The following is an 18,842-nucleotide window of genomic DNA, read 5'->3' as shown; positions in this document are numbered from 1 at the left end:
AAAAAAAGCCACTAGACATTCAAGACAAACCTTAAAAAGCAAAAGGAGAAAAAGATAACATGAAACTAGAAAATAAGTAGAATAGCTTAGCTTAAAGAAGAAAACTTTCAAAAATAATTTAATAAGCAGAAAAACTGTTCTTCACAAAGGAGGGGAAGTAAGAGATTGTCCGATAAAAACAAGGGTAATAACTCATCGCTAACAGAGCTCTGGCACAACAGTAAAAGTCCTTCAGGTAGACATGAAAGGATACTAACCAGGAACTCCTATCTACATGAAGATATAGATCAGCAGAGCCGAATGGTGTTTTGTTTTGTTTTGTTTCTGCCATTTTGAATCCTACCTATTTCGAAACAATGGCAAGCCTGGGACAGTAGTAGCTTTGTGATAGAGCGATTGCCTACAACGCATGAGGCCCTAATTTCAATCTCCAGTACCACCCGGAAAACAAACAAACAAGAAGAGAAAATCCCATAAAGTAACAGTTACAAAAAAGCTACAAATAGACCGCTGTGGGAAAAGACCTCTTTTTAAAGAAAACAAAGATGTCAAGTTCAGAGGGGTTGGGGAGGTGGGATAGATCTGGGAGGAGCTAGGGGAAACAGGAATCACAGGGGGTAAATGTGACCAAAATCTAATGTGTTCATATATGAGATTCTCAAGTAAGTTTTACATAGCAAAGATGTAATTTTAAGATAAGAATATTATACATTATAGTTTCCGATTTAGTGTTTTTATGGGAGGGTTTGTATTATTTTGTTTTGTGTATTTTTTGTTGAGATTTGAGGGGGATGTTTGTTTGCCTGTTTGTTTCTAAAAGAAAGAGCATGGAGGTGGGTGAGGAGGAGGAGAGGATCTGAAAGAAACTGGGGGTAGGGAGTGATCAGAACATATTATATAAAATGTTTTCAGTAAGAAATAGTTTTTTAAAATGTTAATTGTGAACCTAATATCACAAAAGGAGGACAGTATAGTGGTTTGAATGGAAATGGTCCCCTAGACTCATAGGGAGTGGCACATTTGAGAGAATTAGGATGGATTTGTGGCCTTGCTGAAGGAAGGATTTCACTGCCTGCTGGGTGGGCTCTGAGGTATCAAAGCTCAAGCCTGGCCCAGTAGTTCTCTCTCTTTCTGCTGCTTGTAGGATCTAGATGTAGAAGTCTCAGCTACCTCTCTCCAGGACCATGTCTGCCTCGGTGCCACTGTGCTTGCCACTGTGAAGATAATGGACTAAACCTCTGAAACTGTAAGTGAGCCCCAGTGAAATGCTTCCCTTTATTAGAGTTGTAATGGTCATGGTGTCTCTTCACAGCATTAGAACCTTGACTAAGACAAAGGCAATGATGGAAAAAAGCAAAGTCCTCAGGCACAGAGAAGTAGCAAAATGGCAGAAGTAATTCTGTCTTTCCTACAAGTACATTAACCAAAAACTCACTAGGCACACCAGTAAAAAGGTATAGGCTTGATGAATTAAAAACTATCAACCAAGCATTGGGGACTTAGCTCAGTGGTAAAGTGCTTGCTTAGCAAGCACAAGGCCCTGGGTTGGGTCCTCAGCTCCAGAAAAACAAAACAAAAAAAAAAAAAAAAAAAAAAAAAAAAAACAAAAAAAAAAAACTTATCACCCAGCTTTCTGTGACTGAAGGTAAACAAACAGAAGCACTGATTAAAAGATGTCAGACTCCAAGACCCTTCCCAGCAATAATTACTGAAGGTCCTCAGGCAATATTAACTCAGTTCACCGTGAAACATGGAAGATATGAGCACCTTGCTCAGTAAGAACCCCTAGGCAGATCCAGAAACAGCCTCATGAATGAATACAAGCCCAAGACTACAGCAGTTTAAGAACCACACAGAAAAACAAAAGGAAGTAAATCCAAGCATATTCTGAAGTTCTAGAGCAAATCCTGGGGATGGAGGGAAGACACACCACCCAGACCCCTGAAAGCATATACTAAGCACTAGTTTCTTCACACCATGTGAAACCGCATCACCACTCCAGGTATTCCTCCTTCGAACATCTCCAGAGGGACTGGAGAGATGCTGTGTGGTGAAGAACACATACCACTCTTCCAGTTCAGTTCCCAGCAGTTACCTTAGGTGGCTCACATCTACTTCTAACTCCAGCACCAGGAGATCCAAGCACTCTTATCGCCTCCACAGACATGCCCACATGCGTAGTATGCACACACACACACACACACACACACACACACACACACACACACACACACACTCACTCATGAATAGGTTGGGGGCCAGAAAGTAATGATTTAGGGCTGATGTCAAAATCCAACTATATATGGCCTCTATTCTACTGTTTAAACTCAATTCTATTTCTATTTTTTCTGATTATATGTACAGGACAGAGAGAAAAAGGTAGACACCAAGTATCATACATATTATAATGAGGTATAAAGTCTCTATTCTAGAACATATTTCAGTAGTAAGGAAAAAATGAAAAATGTGGAACATGGACAGATTTCAATAGAACTATGCTCAATGATAGAAGACATAAGGACTACTGCTGGGATCGTGTAATGATACTACAAAAGCATTTTGAACTACAAGATATATTATGGAGAATTTTAACCTAAAGAAAATTAAAAGCCCTACAACTTACTTTAGACTTAGTTCCCATAATGTTTCTTTCTTGACAACTAGCAGTCAGCATGTAGAAGAATGCAAGTTGATCCATTCTTATTGCCCTGTACAAAGCACAAGTCCAAGTGGATAAAGGACCTCCATATAAAACCAGATACACTCAAACTAATAGAAGAAAAGTGGGGAAGAGCCTCCAACACATGGATACTGGGGAAATTTTCCTGAACAGAACACCAATGGCTTATGCTCTAAGATCAAGACTCAACAAATGGAACTTCATAAAATTGCAAAGCTTCTGTAAGGCAAAGGACACTATCATTAGGACAAAATGGCAACCAAAAGATTGATATCTTTACCAATCCTACAACTGAGAGAGAGCTAATACCAATATATGCAAAGAACTCAATTAACCCTATTAAAAATGGAGTACAGAGTTAAACAAAGAATTCTCAAATAAGGAATATTGAATGGCTAAGAAGCACCTAAAGAAATGTTCAACTCCCTTAGTCATCAGGGAATTGCAAATCAAAACAACCCTGAATTCCCACATTACACCAGTCAAATGGCTAAGATCAAAAACTCAGGTGACAACAGATGCTAGTGAGGATGTGAAGAAAGAGGAACAACTCCTCCATTGTTGGTGGGATTGTAAACTGGTACAACCAATCTGGAAATCAGTCTGGAGGTTCCTCAGAAAATTGAACATAGTAATACCTGAAGACCTAGCTATACCACTCTGGGCATATACCTAAAAGATGCTCCAACATATAAAAGGACACATGCTCCACTATGTTCATAGCAGCCTTATTTATAATAGCCAGAAGCTGGAAAGAACCCAGATGTCCCTCAACAGAGGAATGGATACAGAAAATGTGGTACATTTACACAATGGAGTACTACTCAATTATTAAAAACAATGACTTAATGAAATTCATAAGCAAATGGATTGAACTAGAAAATATCATCCTGAGTGAAGTAACCCAATCTCACACACACACACACACACACACACACACACACACACACACACAACCACACATTGTATGTACTCACTAAGAAGTGAATATTAGCCCAAAAGCTCAAATTACCCAAAATACAATCTACAGACCACATGAAGCTCCAGAAGAAGGACGACCAAAGTGTGGATGCTTCAGTCCTTCTTAAAAGGAGGAACAAAAATATTCATAAAAGGAAATGTGGAGACAAAGTTTTAAGCAGAGACTGAAGGAATGGCCATCCAGGGACTGCCCACATAGGGATTCAGCCCATATACAGCCACCAAACCCAGATCATATTGCTGATGCCAAGAAGTGCATACTTAGAGGAACCTGATATAGCCTGAAACGCTCTTCCAAGCATGACAAATAAGAGGAGGATGACTGCAGCCAACCATTGAACTGAGAACGGGGTCCCCATTGGAGGAGTTAGAGAAAGGACTGAAGGAGCTGAAGGGGTTTGCGAGCCCATAGGAACAACAATACCAACCAACCAGAGCTCACAGGGACTAATCCACCATCCAAAGAGTACACATGGACAGACCCATGGCTCCAGTTGCATATGTAGCAGAAAATGGCCTTGTTGGGCATCAATGGGAGGAGAAGCCCTTGGTCCTGCCAAGGCTCAATGCCCCAGTTTAGGGGAATGTCAGGGTGGAGAAGCAGGAAAGGGTGGGTGGGGGAACACTCTCTACAAGCAGGGGGAGGGAGGATGGTATGGGGTTTATGGACATGAAACTAAGAAAGGGGATAACATTTGAAATGTAAATTTAAAAATCCAATACAAAAAATACTTTAAAAAATAAAATAAAGTTAAGCTTCTTAAATATTAAAAAAAATAAATAAATAACCAAGCCCACAGGAGCAATAGATGGTGCTAGCGCATGCCCCAGTGCTGAACATGGAGTCTAGGTTTTAATGTCAGCCCTGCTTGGTTCTGGTATTCCTTTGATCTCATGGTCTCCTACTATAATACATTTCCTCCTTTGAAAAATGGGAATGGTTGCCCAGTAACTTTATGTATGAACAATGTGTAACTTGCTTTTGATATCAAATGGGTGTCCGGTTTTTTAAAAAAAAATATATATCTTGTATCCTAGTGAGCTTCAGCTGTAAACGTGATGCAACCCTGTGGGTCTGAGGGAGTCCCAATTGTGGAACTGCCTCCATCTACCTGGCCTATAAAACTATATATGTGGGACTTTTCTTGGTTGCCAATTGATGGAAAGCTTATCCCACTGTGGGTGGTGCCTAGACAAGTACAACAGAGATATAAAAGAAAGCTAATTGAGCAAGACAGAGGTAGCTAGACAGTAAATAGAATTCCTCCATGGTTCCTACCTCCACATTCCTGCCCGATTTCCCTCAATGGACTTTGACCTGGAAGTTTAATATTAAATAAACCCTTTTTCCTCTCCAGATTCATTTGGTCATGTTGTCTATGATAGCCACAAAAGGCAAACTGCAATAGAAATGTGTCCTAGCAGTGAAGTTTCAGAGGAAAGTTTGACTTCAAAGATTCCATCAAGGTGATTCAAGTAATATATTTGAATTAAGAATCTGGAAATAGGGCTGGAGAGATGGCTCAGAGGTTAAGAGCACTGACTGCTCTTCCAGAGGTCCTGAGTTCAATTCCCAGCAACCACATGGTGGCTTACAACCACCTATAATCAAGTCTGGTGCCCTCTTCTGGCCTGTAGTTGCATACATGCAGGCAGAAAGCTGTATGATGTATACATAATAAATAAATGTTAAAAAAAAAAAAAGAATCTGGAAGTAAAACTCTCTATGCTTGAGTACGACAATACTGGTCACCTGAGGATGAAAAATTAGCTGTAATCAATAAAATGTCAACATCATTGAGATTGACATCTGCAAAGTCAAAAGCAGGTGTGGAGAGGACTCGAGCCTATGAGACAAGCTAGGTATACTGTAAATGGAAGACAGTGATCCAAGAGTGATCCAAGCCCTTTAGTACCCAGCAGATCATGATTGTGTCCTAAACCTCAAGGCCTAAACATTGAGCTATGTGCATTGTGGTTTTTTTTTTTTTTTTTTTTTTGCTGTTTTTACTGCAACTGACATGGTTCTTCTCTCTCAGGCTTTTATTGTTTGTTTTGTTTTGCTTTTTTTTTTTTTAGCTTTACAGAGTCACACAGTTAGGATAGCATGAACTCATTGGAAACTTTTTTAAGAAATGGGACTTTAAAATTGTACTGTATTTCATACTATATATTAATATGAGATTTGGAGAAGACAAAAAGAAAAGGAAAAGTTATGATTTGAGGGACATATTGGTGTGGCAAGTTAACAAGGAATGGAATCACCTGGTTAGTTCCAACTGTCAACTTGACATCTGAGGTAGTCCCAGTTGGATGTCGGCCAGTGGGAATATCGTCTTGATTGCTAATTGATTTAGAGGGACTCAGCCACAGCAAGTGTTGTTACCTGAGGCAGGTGAGCCTGGACTGTTTAAGAAAGGTAGGGTAGCAAGACAAGAATGGGCAGCAAGTAGCATTGCTCACTGGGTCCTACTTTCTGGTTCCTGACTTGAGTTCTGATCTCTCTTCCTTGAAAGATAGACTTCGATCTGGAAGTGTAAGATGAAATAAATCATTTCCCCCCTAGTTGCTTTTGATCATTTTTTTTTTATCATAACAGCAGAAAACCACAATACCTTGAGTCTGAACAATGTTAAGACTATGGTGACACTTACATTTTAACTGAGCATATTTTTCATTATGAGACCATATGACCTTTCAATGCGATGTCATGTTTTAGATCTAGACTATCCTCTACAGCTTCCTGTTTTCAGTACTTGATTTCCTGTTGAGCACTTGTGATGTTTTGGAAGAGGTTACAGAACCTCCGATATGGGCCTGTGGAGCAAGCCACTGAAGGGGATTCCCACCTTAAGCTCCCATCTAGCTGCCAGTTTCTGTTCTGCTACAATGTGAGGAATCCTGTTCCCACTGCCATGAACATTGTCATGTGTTTCTTGCCTGTCATAATGATGTGAAACTGTAAGCCAAAATAAATCTTTTCTTGATTAAGTTGTTCCTGTCGGGTATTTTGGTCACAGGAACACTAAAGAAACTAATACCAGTACCAGAAAGGCCCCTTTACAATCCATCTGTTCTATGAGCCAAACAGAATTCTCACAAGGACTCTGTATATTCTCCAAGTCAACTGAGTTCCCATACATTTTTAAACTGTTTCTCTGAACTTCTCAATTCTCCCTTTCCCAGTGGTAAAATAGGGCAAATAAATTTCTTAATTATGTTAATCTATAAGTTCTCACACTCCTTTGATACATTCCTCCTTTATATAACAAGAAAACTGTCTGACATAAAAGGCACTTTCTGCATTTAGTCCTTCTGCATCCTCTAAAATTTAGCCTATCTTGTTCTCATTTCTTTGTTATCCTGTATCCACATGCATAGTTGGTTACATATATACATATATAATTATCTATTCTGAGATATTCTGATTAGAGAGAACATGTGGTTTGTGTCTGAGATAGTGTAAATGCAAATAATGAACATAAATTATGAAAGAGGCTATACAACTAATTAGTTTTCTACCTCTAATTCTGCTACAGATTTTTTCGTTTGGGTAGTTAATAACATAAAATGTATGTTACTAAAGCTATGTAATTTAATATGAAACTTCACAGATTCCATTAACTGTATATAAGTTCATTATTTGTATAGATTTCAGGAGTACTGGATTTTGGTGTGTGATATTTTTGCAAGCTTTTTAATGATAAAGTTTATAGAAAACAAAGCTATTACTACCCAGTTATATAAATCTATATAAAAAACATTTAGACTCAAAGCCACAATTGGCAATAAAAAGATAGAAAATATATAGCAATCAAACTATAACCAAAACACAGTCATACTGACTACACTAATAAACAAATACCCAAAAGAACAAAGATTGTTACTAGAGACAAAGAAAGACAGTTAATTATATAACAGTTAGAGATATAGTAAGAAATATATCAAGATGACAGAGAAAGCATAATCAAATAGAACAGAGCAGTAAATAATGGAAAGTATGCAGGTGAACATCTCCAAAGTAAATCAGCAAATCTGAAAGCATGTTCAACATTGGTTGAGATTAGGAAAAGACCTACAAACCACAATGTGGTTGTCTCCTCCAGTTATTAGGATAGCTAAAATAAAATATGGACAATAACAAGATATTGTAACTTTTATAGGCTAACAATACACATTAAAATCATAAACTACTATGAAAAATCAAATGTTTGAACATTTGGTTCAGAAGAACCAAACAAGCTAAGCATAATGTCCAGCAATCAGCCTCATGGATTCTCATGCCCACTGCAAGCTTAATCCCACATCAAAATGTATACCCCATTATAGTGTTTGCAATATACAAACAGTAGATACATTCAAGTATTTGTCAACCAATAAATGTATAAGCAAGTGTAGTATCCACACAATAGATTAGTATTTGTACCTAAAAGACATGTTGTAGTGCTGAATATTAGGAATTTTCCTTCAATTCATTTTCTACTACCAGGAAGCCCTGAACAAAATGTAAGCCTCACTCCTCTAAAAGCTCTCAGGAAACTAGGAAATGAAGGAATTTCCTTACTGATAAAAATATCTAACAGGAACCCTAAATTTAACAACAAACAGCCCATTATCAGCAAAAAGTTGACAATATCCACTGTAAATATTACAAGGTTCTCTCTAGGTCCCATCCAGTGCAATAGAACAGAAACAGAAATAACAACAAAACAAACAAACAAAAGAGGCATTTTAGATGAAAGAAAAAACAAAGTTCAAAGAAATAAAATACTATATTAAGGACAACATAAATCATTAATTTGCTCAATTAAAAATAAGCTTTGAAATAATAAATAAGTTGAATGAAGATAAAGGATATAAGGCCATTTTATTCAAATCAGTTGTATTTCTATGAACCTACACTTAAGAGGGTTTTTAATATCACTTATAATAGCATCAAAAAACCAAACTACCTGTGATGGTCAATCTTCTTTGTCTACTTGACTAGATTTAGAATCAGCTAGAAGGTTGTTGAGACAATAGTGCAGGTAAATTTCTAGGGAAGACTGATTGCTAAGGAGAAAGACCACACTTCAATGGACAATACCACTCCTCTGTGTTGTAGGCACAGATACAATAAAAGATTGAAAGGTGAAAGCCAGCCTAGGGTCAATGTTCTCCTTGGACTCATCGAAGCTATGAAGAAGCACCTCCAGGTCATACTTCCACCACTCTGATATTCTACAAGACAAGTCTAGAAGCATGGTGCTGACTGACCATGAACTATGTCCTCTGAACCTAGGAGCCCAAATAAAGATTTCTCCTTTTAAGTTGTCTCCAGTTTCCATCAGATATTTGGTCACAGTGATGCTAAGGTAACTAATACAGGCAAGCATATGGATACAGAGAAGCAGAACCATGTTTACAATTAAGTCTGACTTTGTAGACTGAGGTCTATTCAATAACTTGGAAGTTTGGAGAAATAGACTAGAAAAAGCTTTACACTCTATAAGCAGAGTTTAACAGGTGATTATTCTGGGAGTTCAGAAGATGGGAACACGGTGCAAGACAGTAAAGACAGACAGAACTCATGAGGCTTTTAGAGGAGAACAAAGACTTGACGGGGAATTGGACTAGAAGTCATCTGTGTTATATTCATCCAGAGAAATTGTCAACATTTTCTCAATGTCTTAAGATTTTTGTGGGTGGTCAAGTTCAAAGTTAACAGATTAATTTGGCAAAGGAAATCTCTAGGCACCAAATTCTCAAACTAAGGCATGGTTATTGCTGGTTGCCCTATGCTAGATTTACTATTAGAACTGGGAGCAAAAATCGAACACAAGGGTTTGGAAAGTTTGCAGACTGGCCAGAAGAAAAACAAGTTGAAAGTTTTGGGCACATGAGGGGTTTGCCAGGGAAGCTCCTGTTCTGCTCCTTGATCAGGGTGTGGAATATGGAGGGTTGATAGGTGAGAATACACTGGGCTAAGCAATTATGGTCCACACACTTGGTGAAACCTGGCCAACTCCTGACATGTCTTCCAAACATATGTTATATGTTATATGTTATATGTTATATGTTATATGCATTGCTTCTTTTCAATGCTACTTCCCTTCTTCTCTGAAACTATTACATTTCTAGGTGGTTTAGAGAATTATATCAAATGTGCAAGTGCATTCTCACTCTAATCCCAGCTCATGCAAGTTAGAAGCAGTAACTCTGGGAGCTCACAGCCAGCCTGGTCTAGAACAGTGAGTCCAGGTCCAGAAAAGCTAATCTGTGAGCTCATGACTAGCCTGGTCTACCTAGTGAGTTCAGGTTGCAAGAGCTGCATAATGAGACCCTGTCTCAAAAATTAATACTAGCATGTATGTGTACATGTAAGCATGCATGTAGGATTACATGTATGTGAGAAGTAGAGTAGAAAGTTATGAATAACACACAGGCATATAAATATATGCATTTGGAAATTACTCGTAAATAGATCATAAACTATTAGAAAACAAAACAAAAATTATCAACTATTTGAAGCCAAATAATTTAAAAATGGTACTATCAATATTTTTGAAAAGGTAGGCAGGCCTCACAAGTTAAATGCCTTAGGCAGACATTACAATCGAGAAAAATACGCAGAACTGCAGAAGAGTGTGAAAGACTTAGGTGCTTAGCCCAAGGAAGCAGGTATTTTCTTTGGGAGATAAATACTGAAAACTGCACTCTTATCTGTATTGTTTATGTCTTAAGCTGGGAGCAGGCAGACGATCTGCATTATGTAAAGCTCTATATGTCTAACCTGCTCCAAGCAGGTTAAGAATAAAATTAAATGTGTGTAACTCAAAAACCTAAAACTCTCAACTAAAATCACAAATGATACTAAACTTAAAATTGCCCAGTCCAAGCTAGCAAAGATTGAAAGCGGTATATAATTAACTAAAAACAATCTATCAAAGGAGAAATAGTTCAATGTCAAAAAATACATCCTGAGCTGGAGGGGTGGGGGTCAGTGGTTAGAGCACTTAGTGCTCTCACAGAGAAACCACACTTCAGTCATGGGTAAAACTTCAGAATCCTACCTTAAACTCATAAAGTCTGGATAGATATCCCTACTACTACATTTAACATTACATAGAAGGTTCTAGGCAACAACATAAAGACAAGGGAAAAATTTGACAAAGGATCAGTCAGGCATAAACAAGGCTATCATTATTTGCAAATAAAATGATCTTCTATATAAAAACCGGAATAGCCATTAGAACCAATATGAGATACAGCAACCCTGCTGCACTCAAAATTAAAATCCTTTAAGTTCCACAAAGAGGCACACAGGATATCACGGCAGCATTGCTTGTGGGAGCGCTCATTGGAAACAATAAAATGTTCATCAGCCACGGGATGGATAAATAAAAAGCAGTAGTTCTCATAAGGGGGTCAAAGGCACAACAGCCTCACAGGATTACAAAGTGGCCTTTTACACATAAGTTAGACATAAAGAGTTCATAATGTATAGACTAGGCAAAAGTCCTACCTATAACGTGATATAACAGGAGGGGAAGGCATGGGAGGGAAGGGTAACCGCCCAGCAGCTGGGGTAGTAGCATCATTGCTGGTGACTACGTGCTTGGATTTGCACACTTCCTGAATCTGTGCTATAGTTTCATAATCTGATTTTAAAAATCAACACTATGTGATAAATACGTGAAACTCTTACTCATCACCTTAAACTTTTAAGTCTACAATACTCTTTACCAACAAGAAAACAATTTACAAAATAGAAAAACTAATGCCCTGAAGGGAAATGAAGAACTAATACGCTTTTCCTAAGAGATCATTGAAAAGTACATTGCCTGTCACCAACAGATGTTTTGTATTTAAAATGTTTAACAAGGGAAAATAATAAGCCCTGATATTCACTCCTTGGGGCAGAAGATATGAAAACGGCCAGTCAGAAGAGTAAACTCCTAGATCAGAGACTGCAGTTACACAGCTCCAGTCCAAAACACTTCTAGAGCCACCCGATTGGCTTCACATTTACTTTAGGTTTTTGGCCTCCAGACTGTGAGAAAATAAACCATTTTAAGATATACTTTTTACTTTTTCACAGCAGTCCTGGGAAACTAATATGAACAGCATAACATAAGACTTAACTTTTCTGTTCTAAATCTAATCGCTGTTGAGGCCTTCCAGGCCCTACCTTCTAAAAGACCCAAAAGCACTGAGGTAACAGCTCAGTGCAGAGCACTTTCCTAAGATGCCCATAATCCTCAGTGCAACACAACAATAACAACAAAAAGTAATATCAATTAAATAAACAAAACTAAACATTCCAAAACTTTCTTCTTAAAGCAAGCATTTTACAACTGACCTATACCTGTAACAAAAAAACCAAGTATCCTAGCAAAAGAGAAAAAAGAAATAAATCACATAACAAAAGCATTCAATGTGTAAATGCTTGGTCAAAGCTAATCTGGAAGGTATGTGTGAAACTGTGAGTATTTGCTACCTTGACTCACAAGCAGAAGGGAGAAAAATAGGACTAAAGGAAGCAAGGAGGCCTGAACCACACATGTGATATTTGATTTATTTAAACAAGGCAAACCTAAAATGCATAAACTGTTAAATGGGGGAGGTCATAATATCTACCATTTATATTTTTTCTGTTGTTAAATGAGAGGAATCATATTGTGTTCTACTTACATTTTTCTGTTAGTCTCAAACATTTTGTAATTAAAAGTTTCTAATGTTACCTAGGAAGCGCAAGGTCCTGGGTTCGGTCCCCAGCCCCGAAAAAAAAAAAAAAAAAAAAGAAAGAAAGAAAAAGTTTCTAATGGTAACATGACAGTGTCTGATTGGGTAAGAAGTACAAATGTGAAGTGTCTAGATGGGCAGAGCCTGGAAAGACCCAACACTGTTTGCTATATGCTGTCATTAGCTTGAGTTAGGGAATGAGGGGAAGTAAATATAGAGATGAAAAGTCAGAATTACATAAAATTAACCAAAACTATCAGTAAAAAGGTTCTCTACTTTCCTTGATCATTTATTTCAGCTCTGCATTATTTTCTTCCTTTCTTATTAAAAAATGCAAACATTGAATAAAAATCACAAAGTAGAAACTGAAAAAGTATCCCTTTCCAATCAAAGTATCCAATACTAAAAATGTAAAAAAAAACCTTAGAGGATACAATTCTTTAGGTGGTCTTTTAAAACATGTGACTTGGCATAGCATGTCATTCCTGAAATAGTTCTTGAGAAAGTCATGATTTTTCTCCTAGCAATATATTTTCTCACAAGTCATGTGGCTTTGTTGAACAACAAAAAATGTTGTGTGATATAGTCCAATCTTTCCTGCCTTCTGTGTTTTGCTCTAGTCCTAACCACAGTATTACACCTCACATCTCCCAGGTCACCCCTAACACCAGGCTGCAGTGAACAGTAGACATGAGCAGAAGAGACGGGCAAGGGAGTTTAATAAGAATGACTCTTCATACCATTATCCATGACAATCACAAACAGGATACAATAAATAACCATAATAAGTACCATATATCCCCACTCCCAGATATATACCCTAAAAGAATAAAATCTGTATATGAAAGACAAGTCTGCACATCCATATTCATTGCAACATTATTCCAAGTCAAGGAGACAGAGAATCAACCTCAGTGTCCATCACTGGATGAACATTGTTTTTAAACTGAACTAAACATTTGAGACATGGTTAAAAATGAAGGAAAACCTAGCCTTTGCGAAATATGTATGACTCTGGAGGGGTTTTACTAACCATAATAAACCAGGCACAGAAAGACAAACACTGTGTGTATGGTCTCACTTGTAAATACAATCTTAAAAAGTCAACTCACAGAAACACAAAGTGCAATGCTGGTTGTCAGGGACCTGGGAATGATGAATGGGAACACAGAGACGTTGGTTAAAAGAAACCAAGTTTCAGCAGGATAAGTAAGCTCTGGGGATACAGCACATGGCATGGTAATTCCAGTTAATAAATATGTGTTGTAAATTTGAAATTTCCTAACAAAAAAAATCTGAAATGTTCTCAATACAAAATTATGTAATGTGATAGATGCATTAAACTGCTTGATCTAATCACTTCATAAAGTATACATATATCAAAACATCATTGTTATGGCTTAAGCAAGAAATGTTCCTACTTGCTTATGTGTCTGAACCCTTGGTTTCCACTTGGCAATGTTGTTTTGTAGGTTATAGGACCTCTAGGACACAAGCTTTGGCTAGCAGATATAGGCCATTATGTGCGAGTTGTAGTCTGACCCTGCCTCTGATCCTCTGTCTGCTTCTTGATCTGCCGAGATGTGAATTGCTCTCAGGTAAAGTCCCCGTATCATGGGCAAAGCCACCTCTACTTCCATGCCTTACTCACCGTGGTGGACTTATATACCCCTGAACTGTGAGTCAAAGTAAACCTTTTGGGGTGGTTTGAAAGAAAAACCATCTTTACAACCTCATACGTTTAAATATTTGGTCTCCAATTGTGGCAATGCCTAGGAGTGGATGGGTGGTAGAACCTTGAGATGAAGCCTTACCAGAGGAAGTACATCACTAGGGCAGACATTAGGGGCTTATAGGCTCATCCCATTTCCTCCTCTCTCTGCCTCATGCTCATAGATGGCTCAGCCATTTTCCTGCTCCTGCCACCATGCTATCCTTGACTGTAGCTATGCCTTTACCACCATGATAGGGTCCATCCCTGCCTAGCCATAAACTCTCTGCCCCTTACATTGTTTCTGAGCAGGGTATTTTATTTATCACAGCATCACAAAAGCACCTAATCCACTTCTCTACTCTCTTAACTGCTTCTGTCAGGTCATAGCAAAAAGATAAGAAACTACAACCACTTCATACACTGTGAACATACGTGTTTTTATTTGCCATTTTAAAACAAGAGAATGTTGTCATATGCATATTTAAGAGAATATTACTCTACAATTTAGAAAAACAACCCACTAAAGCATGCAACATTATTGAATTGCAAAGTCATGATCAGCAAAAGACACCTGACATAAAATGTTACAGTATCTCTCCAATATGAAGTTCCAGTGCCGACAAACTGATCAACCGAGAAATCAGAATATCAGTTTCTTTCCAATGAGGGACATGGAAGAACTTCATACAGTGATTGATATACATTTCTAATTATTGATCTGGGTAATGATAACATGAATATGTGAAATTACCAAAATCCACTGGTAGGAAAAAAATAATAGAAATAAAGGCTTTTCTATAGTCAAATGAACTATAAGACTAACAATCAAGTAGTCAATTTTATTACATAAATTTTGGATCATGGCTTGAAAAGTTAACTATAAAAATTATCTTTGTGATAACTCAGAAAGTCTAAATATGTACACAATATTAAGACTACCATTAATTACCCCAACATTAATCATAAAATTGTTATGGACAATACCCTCATAGAGTATGCATGTTGAAATATTTAGGGGTATCATGGTGTCAGAAATTTACTTTCAAATTTTTAATGCAACCTATTTTACAAATACACATGCACATATACACAGACACACTAAATGAATGTACACAGGTCATAAGCAAGAGTTACTCATTAAAGTAGTCTTCCAATTACTCTGTATGATTGAAATTCCAAATTTAAATAGCCAGGGAGAAAGCAAGATAGTACTCTTCACAGATGCAGAGGTGATCTCCAGGATACATAAAGTACAGTTTATTTGTTGCAATATATTGCCTAATGTGCAAGAAAACAAATATATGTTATGTTTAAGAGTGTGTATCTGTTTGTATAAGACAATGGTTACTGAGAGCCATGAATAAGTGTGTGCATATCTGTTTATATCCAGACAACAGCAATGGTTACCTATAGTTATGAGTAAAGGTGAAAAACTGGTTTAACACAGAGCTTCTCATATTACAGTTTTGACCTTTATATAATGTAAATGTATAAAACATTTAAACATAAAATTACAACTAAAAAGATATTTACAATATTTGACATCTCTCTTCAATTAAAACCAAATTAATCTTGTTTAACTTGTGTGCTTTTCAATGGTCCTTTTTGTTCCTGAGCATGAGAAGCATTTAAAGAGCTCTTGCTGGTTAGAAAACATAGCACAAAGAATAGTTAAAGAGATGAAATGGAATGTCTTGGAAGATTTGAGGAACTATAAAATATTGTAACTCGAATGTTTATAAAAGTAGGAATATTTGTAGCATGACTTTCCAGAGATCTAGTTATCCATTGTCTTCAGTAAACTGTATACTAAGAAAGCAGCATAGTGAAATGAAATGTCTCTGACTCCCTCCGGCTCCAATCACAACAGAGTACTTCCTCTTAGCAAAGGATTGGCAAGCAGCCTGTTAGGCAACTGCAGTCTGTCAAGCTGCAAAGCCATTGGTTACAAAGAAAGGAAGCAGCAGCCAATAACAAAGTTATAGACTGGAGTTCATTGTTTTACTAACTGCTCTGAGTTTAGCTTATTTAGAAACCATTATGCATTATTTTGGTAAATTAATCTTACTTTGCAAAAAAAAAAAAAAAAAAATTCCCAGAAAGCCAACTTGTGATGCAAACACAGACTGCTAGGGACAGTATAGTTTCTGAATAAAAGTCCCTGCGTCTGGAATAGAAGTTTGAGTCCCTGAAACTCGCTAGCCCTCCACCCCTGCAGCACTCTGTCCCACCCAAGCTTCTCCTTAAGACTGAAGAAAAGATTCGAAAGGATTTTGTGACTTTTATGCTGGTTTAAGTTCAGTGCTGCTGCAGCCTCAAGGAGAGGAAAGGGAGGCCAGAGAGGAGTGCTGCAATCCTGGGGTAAGTGCAAAGAAAAGCTTAGTTTGGAAGCCAACAGTGAAAAATAAAATGCCAGAGGGTCCCTTGGGGCAGGCCCAGAAAATGACAGGGAGTATGTACTGCTATCCCTACTAATGCTGTGACACCAACAAGTAGGCTGAGTCTTAATGAGGGCACTTCAAGGATAAAGGCGTGAAAAGCAGAGGAATAAGAAATTGAAGAGGTTCTCCTAGAATGCGGAGTTCCCCTCTGAGGGGAAGAGGGGTCTCTTGGAAATGACATTGAAGGACTTCGAAAATCTCAGAAGGAGACTCTGCAGTTATCAAAGGGAGCAGGGGCTTCTCAACACTGGAAAAGACCTCAGCCCCTCACTGGAGGGCAGGTGGGGCTCCCCGCCTCAGCTAGATTTACTGACGGAGGCTGGACAGAGTCCCCTTCTAAGAATGTTGAGAGTAACTGAGTGCAGTTACAAACTCGAAGTAGCAGCTGTCCGGAAAAGCTGACAGATCCTTCTAGGGAGGATTGAAGGATGCAAAGTCAGAAGTGTTTGAGGGCAGACTTTTAGTGGCTTCTGAGGAGTTGGGTTTTTTCTGAGAGGAGAAACTAGGAAAACTTTGTGCAACGACGTCACAAGTAAGTTGTTTTTGGAGTTACAGACTCCACCACCGTAACTGAAAAGGCGTTCCTACTCTAACTGGAAGCTTGGGAAAGGTTCTGAAAGTCCGAAGCCCTATGGCGGAAATGCCACACACCCCCAGACTGGAGCAAGGGTTCAGGAGTCCCTCACCAGAGGAGTAAAGCGGAATTCAAAGGGAACGACTGCCCCGGGAGCGGAACTCCGAAGTGTTGTGGAAGAGATCCAAAAGTACCCCAACTGGAAGTTGGGGTGAGGCCCCCACGAGGCTGGAGTGGGAGAGGTCCCCAGGGCCGGGGGTGGGCGGCGGACTTGGAGGCGGAGGCTGGACAAGGCCGGTACTCACAGAGCGGATCTCCAGCGCCAGGGCGCATTGCAGCGCCTTCACCTTCGGCATCCGCGCAGGGTGGCACGGCGGGGAGGGACCCCGGCCTCCGGCCCGACTACGGCGGAAAGACGCGGGGCGGGACGGGGACGGGGAGGAGATGAGGTGGCGGCGGAGGTGGCAGCTGTGGCCCCCAGGCCGGGGCCCGCGGTCCAGCCTGGGTCCCGCCCGAACAGCAGCTGAGCGCGGGGCGCGGACACGTTGTCATGGCAGCCTGGAGGGGCGGGGCCGGAAGAGCCACGCCGAGGCGGGACTAGCCAGAGCGAGAGACAGTGGGCGGGGCCTGAAGTGTGACAGACCGGGTGGGTGGGATGGGGCGGCTCTTCTGTGATGTCAAGCTGTGAGTGCAAACTGTAGGAAAGGTAAAAGCTGTGCTATGAGCCTCAGCTGAGAACTGGGAACCCTGGTTTCCAAAGCGGTGATGGCACCATGAACAAGTGGCGTCAGCCTTTGACTTCAGCTTTCCTAACTATTCTATAATTAGCAATCTTCCTTGAGTTTGAATTTTATGATACAGTTTACAAAACCAGTATAAGAAATAGGGAATTATTGCCCAAGATAAAGGCAAAAGTAGGGCTGGAACCCGGGATCTCTGAAGTAAAATTCTAGATGCCTCTGGAATCAGCAGTATGGTCCTCTTATTAGTCACTTGTGATTCTCTGTCCGTGTGCCCTTATTTCCCTTAACGACTTCCTGTCTAGGTCACCACTACACGAATCTCAGTGCCTGTTGCACAAACTGAACTCACAATAACAGACACAGAAAAGAAGACCCTAGCCATAGATCTTCAAAGATAAGAACCTTAAAGACTGTCTAGTTAAAGTCCATGTTAAAGTTATTTTAATACATCAACTATAGAGTACATTCTAACAATGGACGGGAAAGTACCTGCGATTTTATCACCCAGTTGAGAAACAGGATGTTATTGAGCCAAAAAAAAAAAAAAAAAAAATGCCCTGAGCATTGCCTTACCGACTTTTCTCTGGTAGTAAACCCTGCAATAACCCCATAGGAACAACAGTGCCAACCAAGCAGAGCTCCCAGGGACTAAACCACTACCCAAAGACTATACATGGACTGACCCATGGCTCCAGCTGCATATGTAGCAGAGGACGGCCTTGTAGGGCACCAAGGGAAGAAGAAACCCTTGGTCCTGCCAAAGTTGGACTCCCAGGGTAGGGGAATGTCGGGGTGGGGGGCAGGAAGCAGGGATGGATGGGGAGGGGAACACCCTTAGAGAAGAAGGAGAGGGGGATGGGATAAGGGGCTTATGTTCAGGAAACCTGGAAAGGGAATAACATTTGAAATGTAAATAAAAGGTTATCCAATAAAAGAAAAAGAAAACCTGCAATGACACAATGACATTCATTACTGTAAGTCTTGT

The 18,842-nt window shown here is 39.2% G+C and overlaps 1 protein-coding gene across 1 annotated transcript in view; it reads right to left on the bottom strand.

Moving 5' to 3' along the window:
- The window catches only part of Spata6 (spermatogenesis associated 6), an 82,952-nt gene extending 65,294 nt beyond the window's left edge, over window positions 1–17,658 (bottom strand). The window contains 1 exon segment of the mRNA XM_032900342.1: window positions 17,420–17,658. Within this exon segment, the coding sequence (XP_032756233.1) occupies window positions 17,420–17,470 (51 nt within the window). The 5' untranslated portion in view covers window positions 17,471–17,658.
- Between the last annotated feature and the right edge of the window lie 1,184 nt (window positions 17,659–18,842).

The sequence above is a fragment of the Rattus rattus genome, chromosome 1 (assembly GCF_011064425.1).
Source record: "Rattus rattus isolate New Zealand chromosome 1, Rrattus_CSIRO_v1, whole genome shotgun sequence".
Classification (NCBI taxonomy): Eukaryota; Metazoa; Chordata; class Mammalia; order Rodentia; family Muridae; genus Rattus; species Rattus rattus.
Note: the sequence above shows the minus strand (reverse complement) of the source record. Positions and strands in the feature narration are given on the sequence as shown.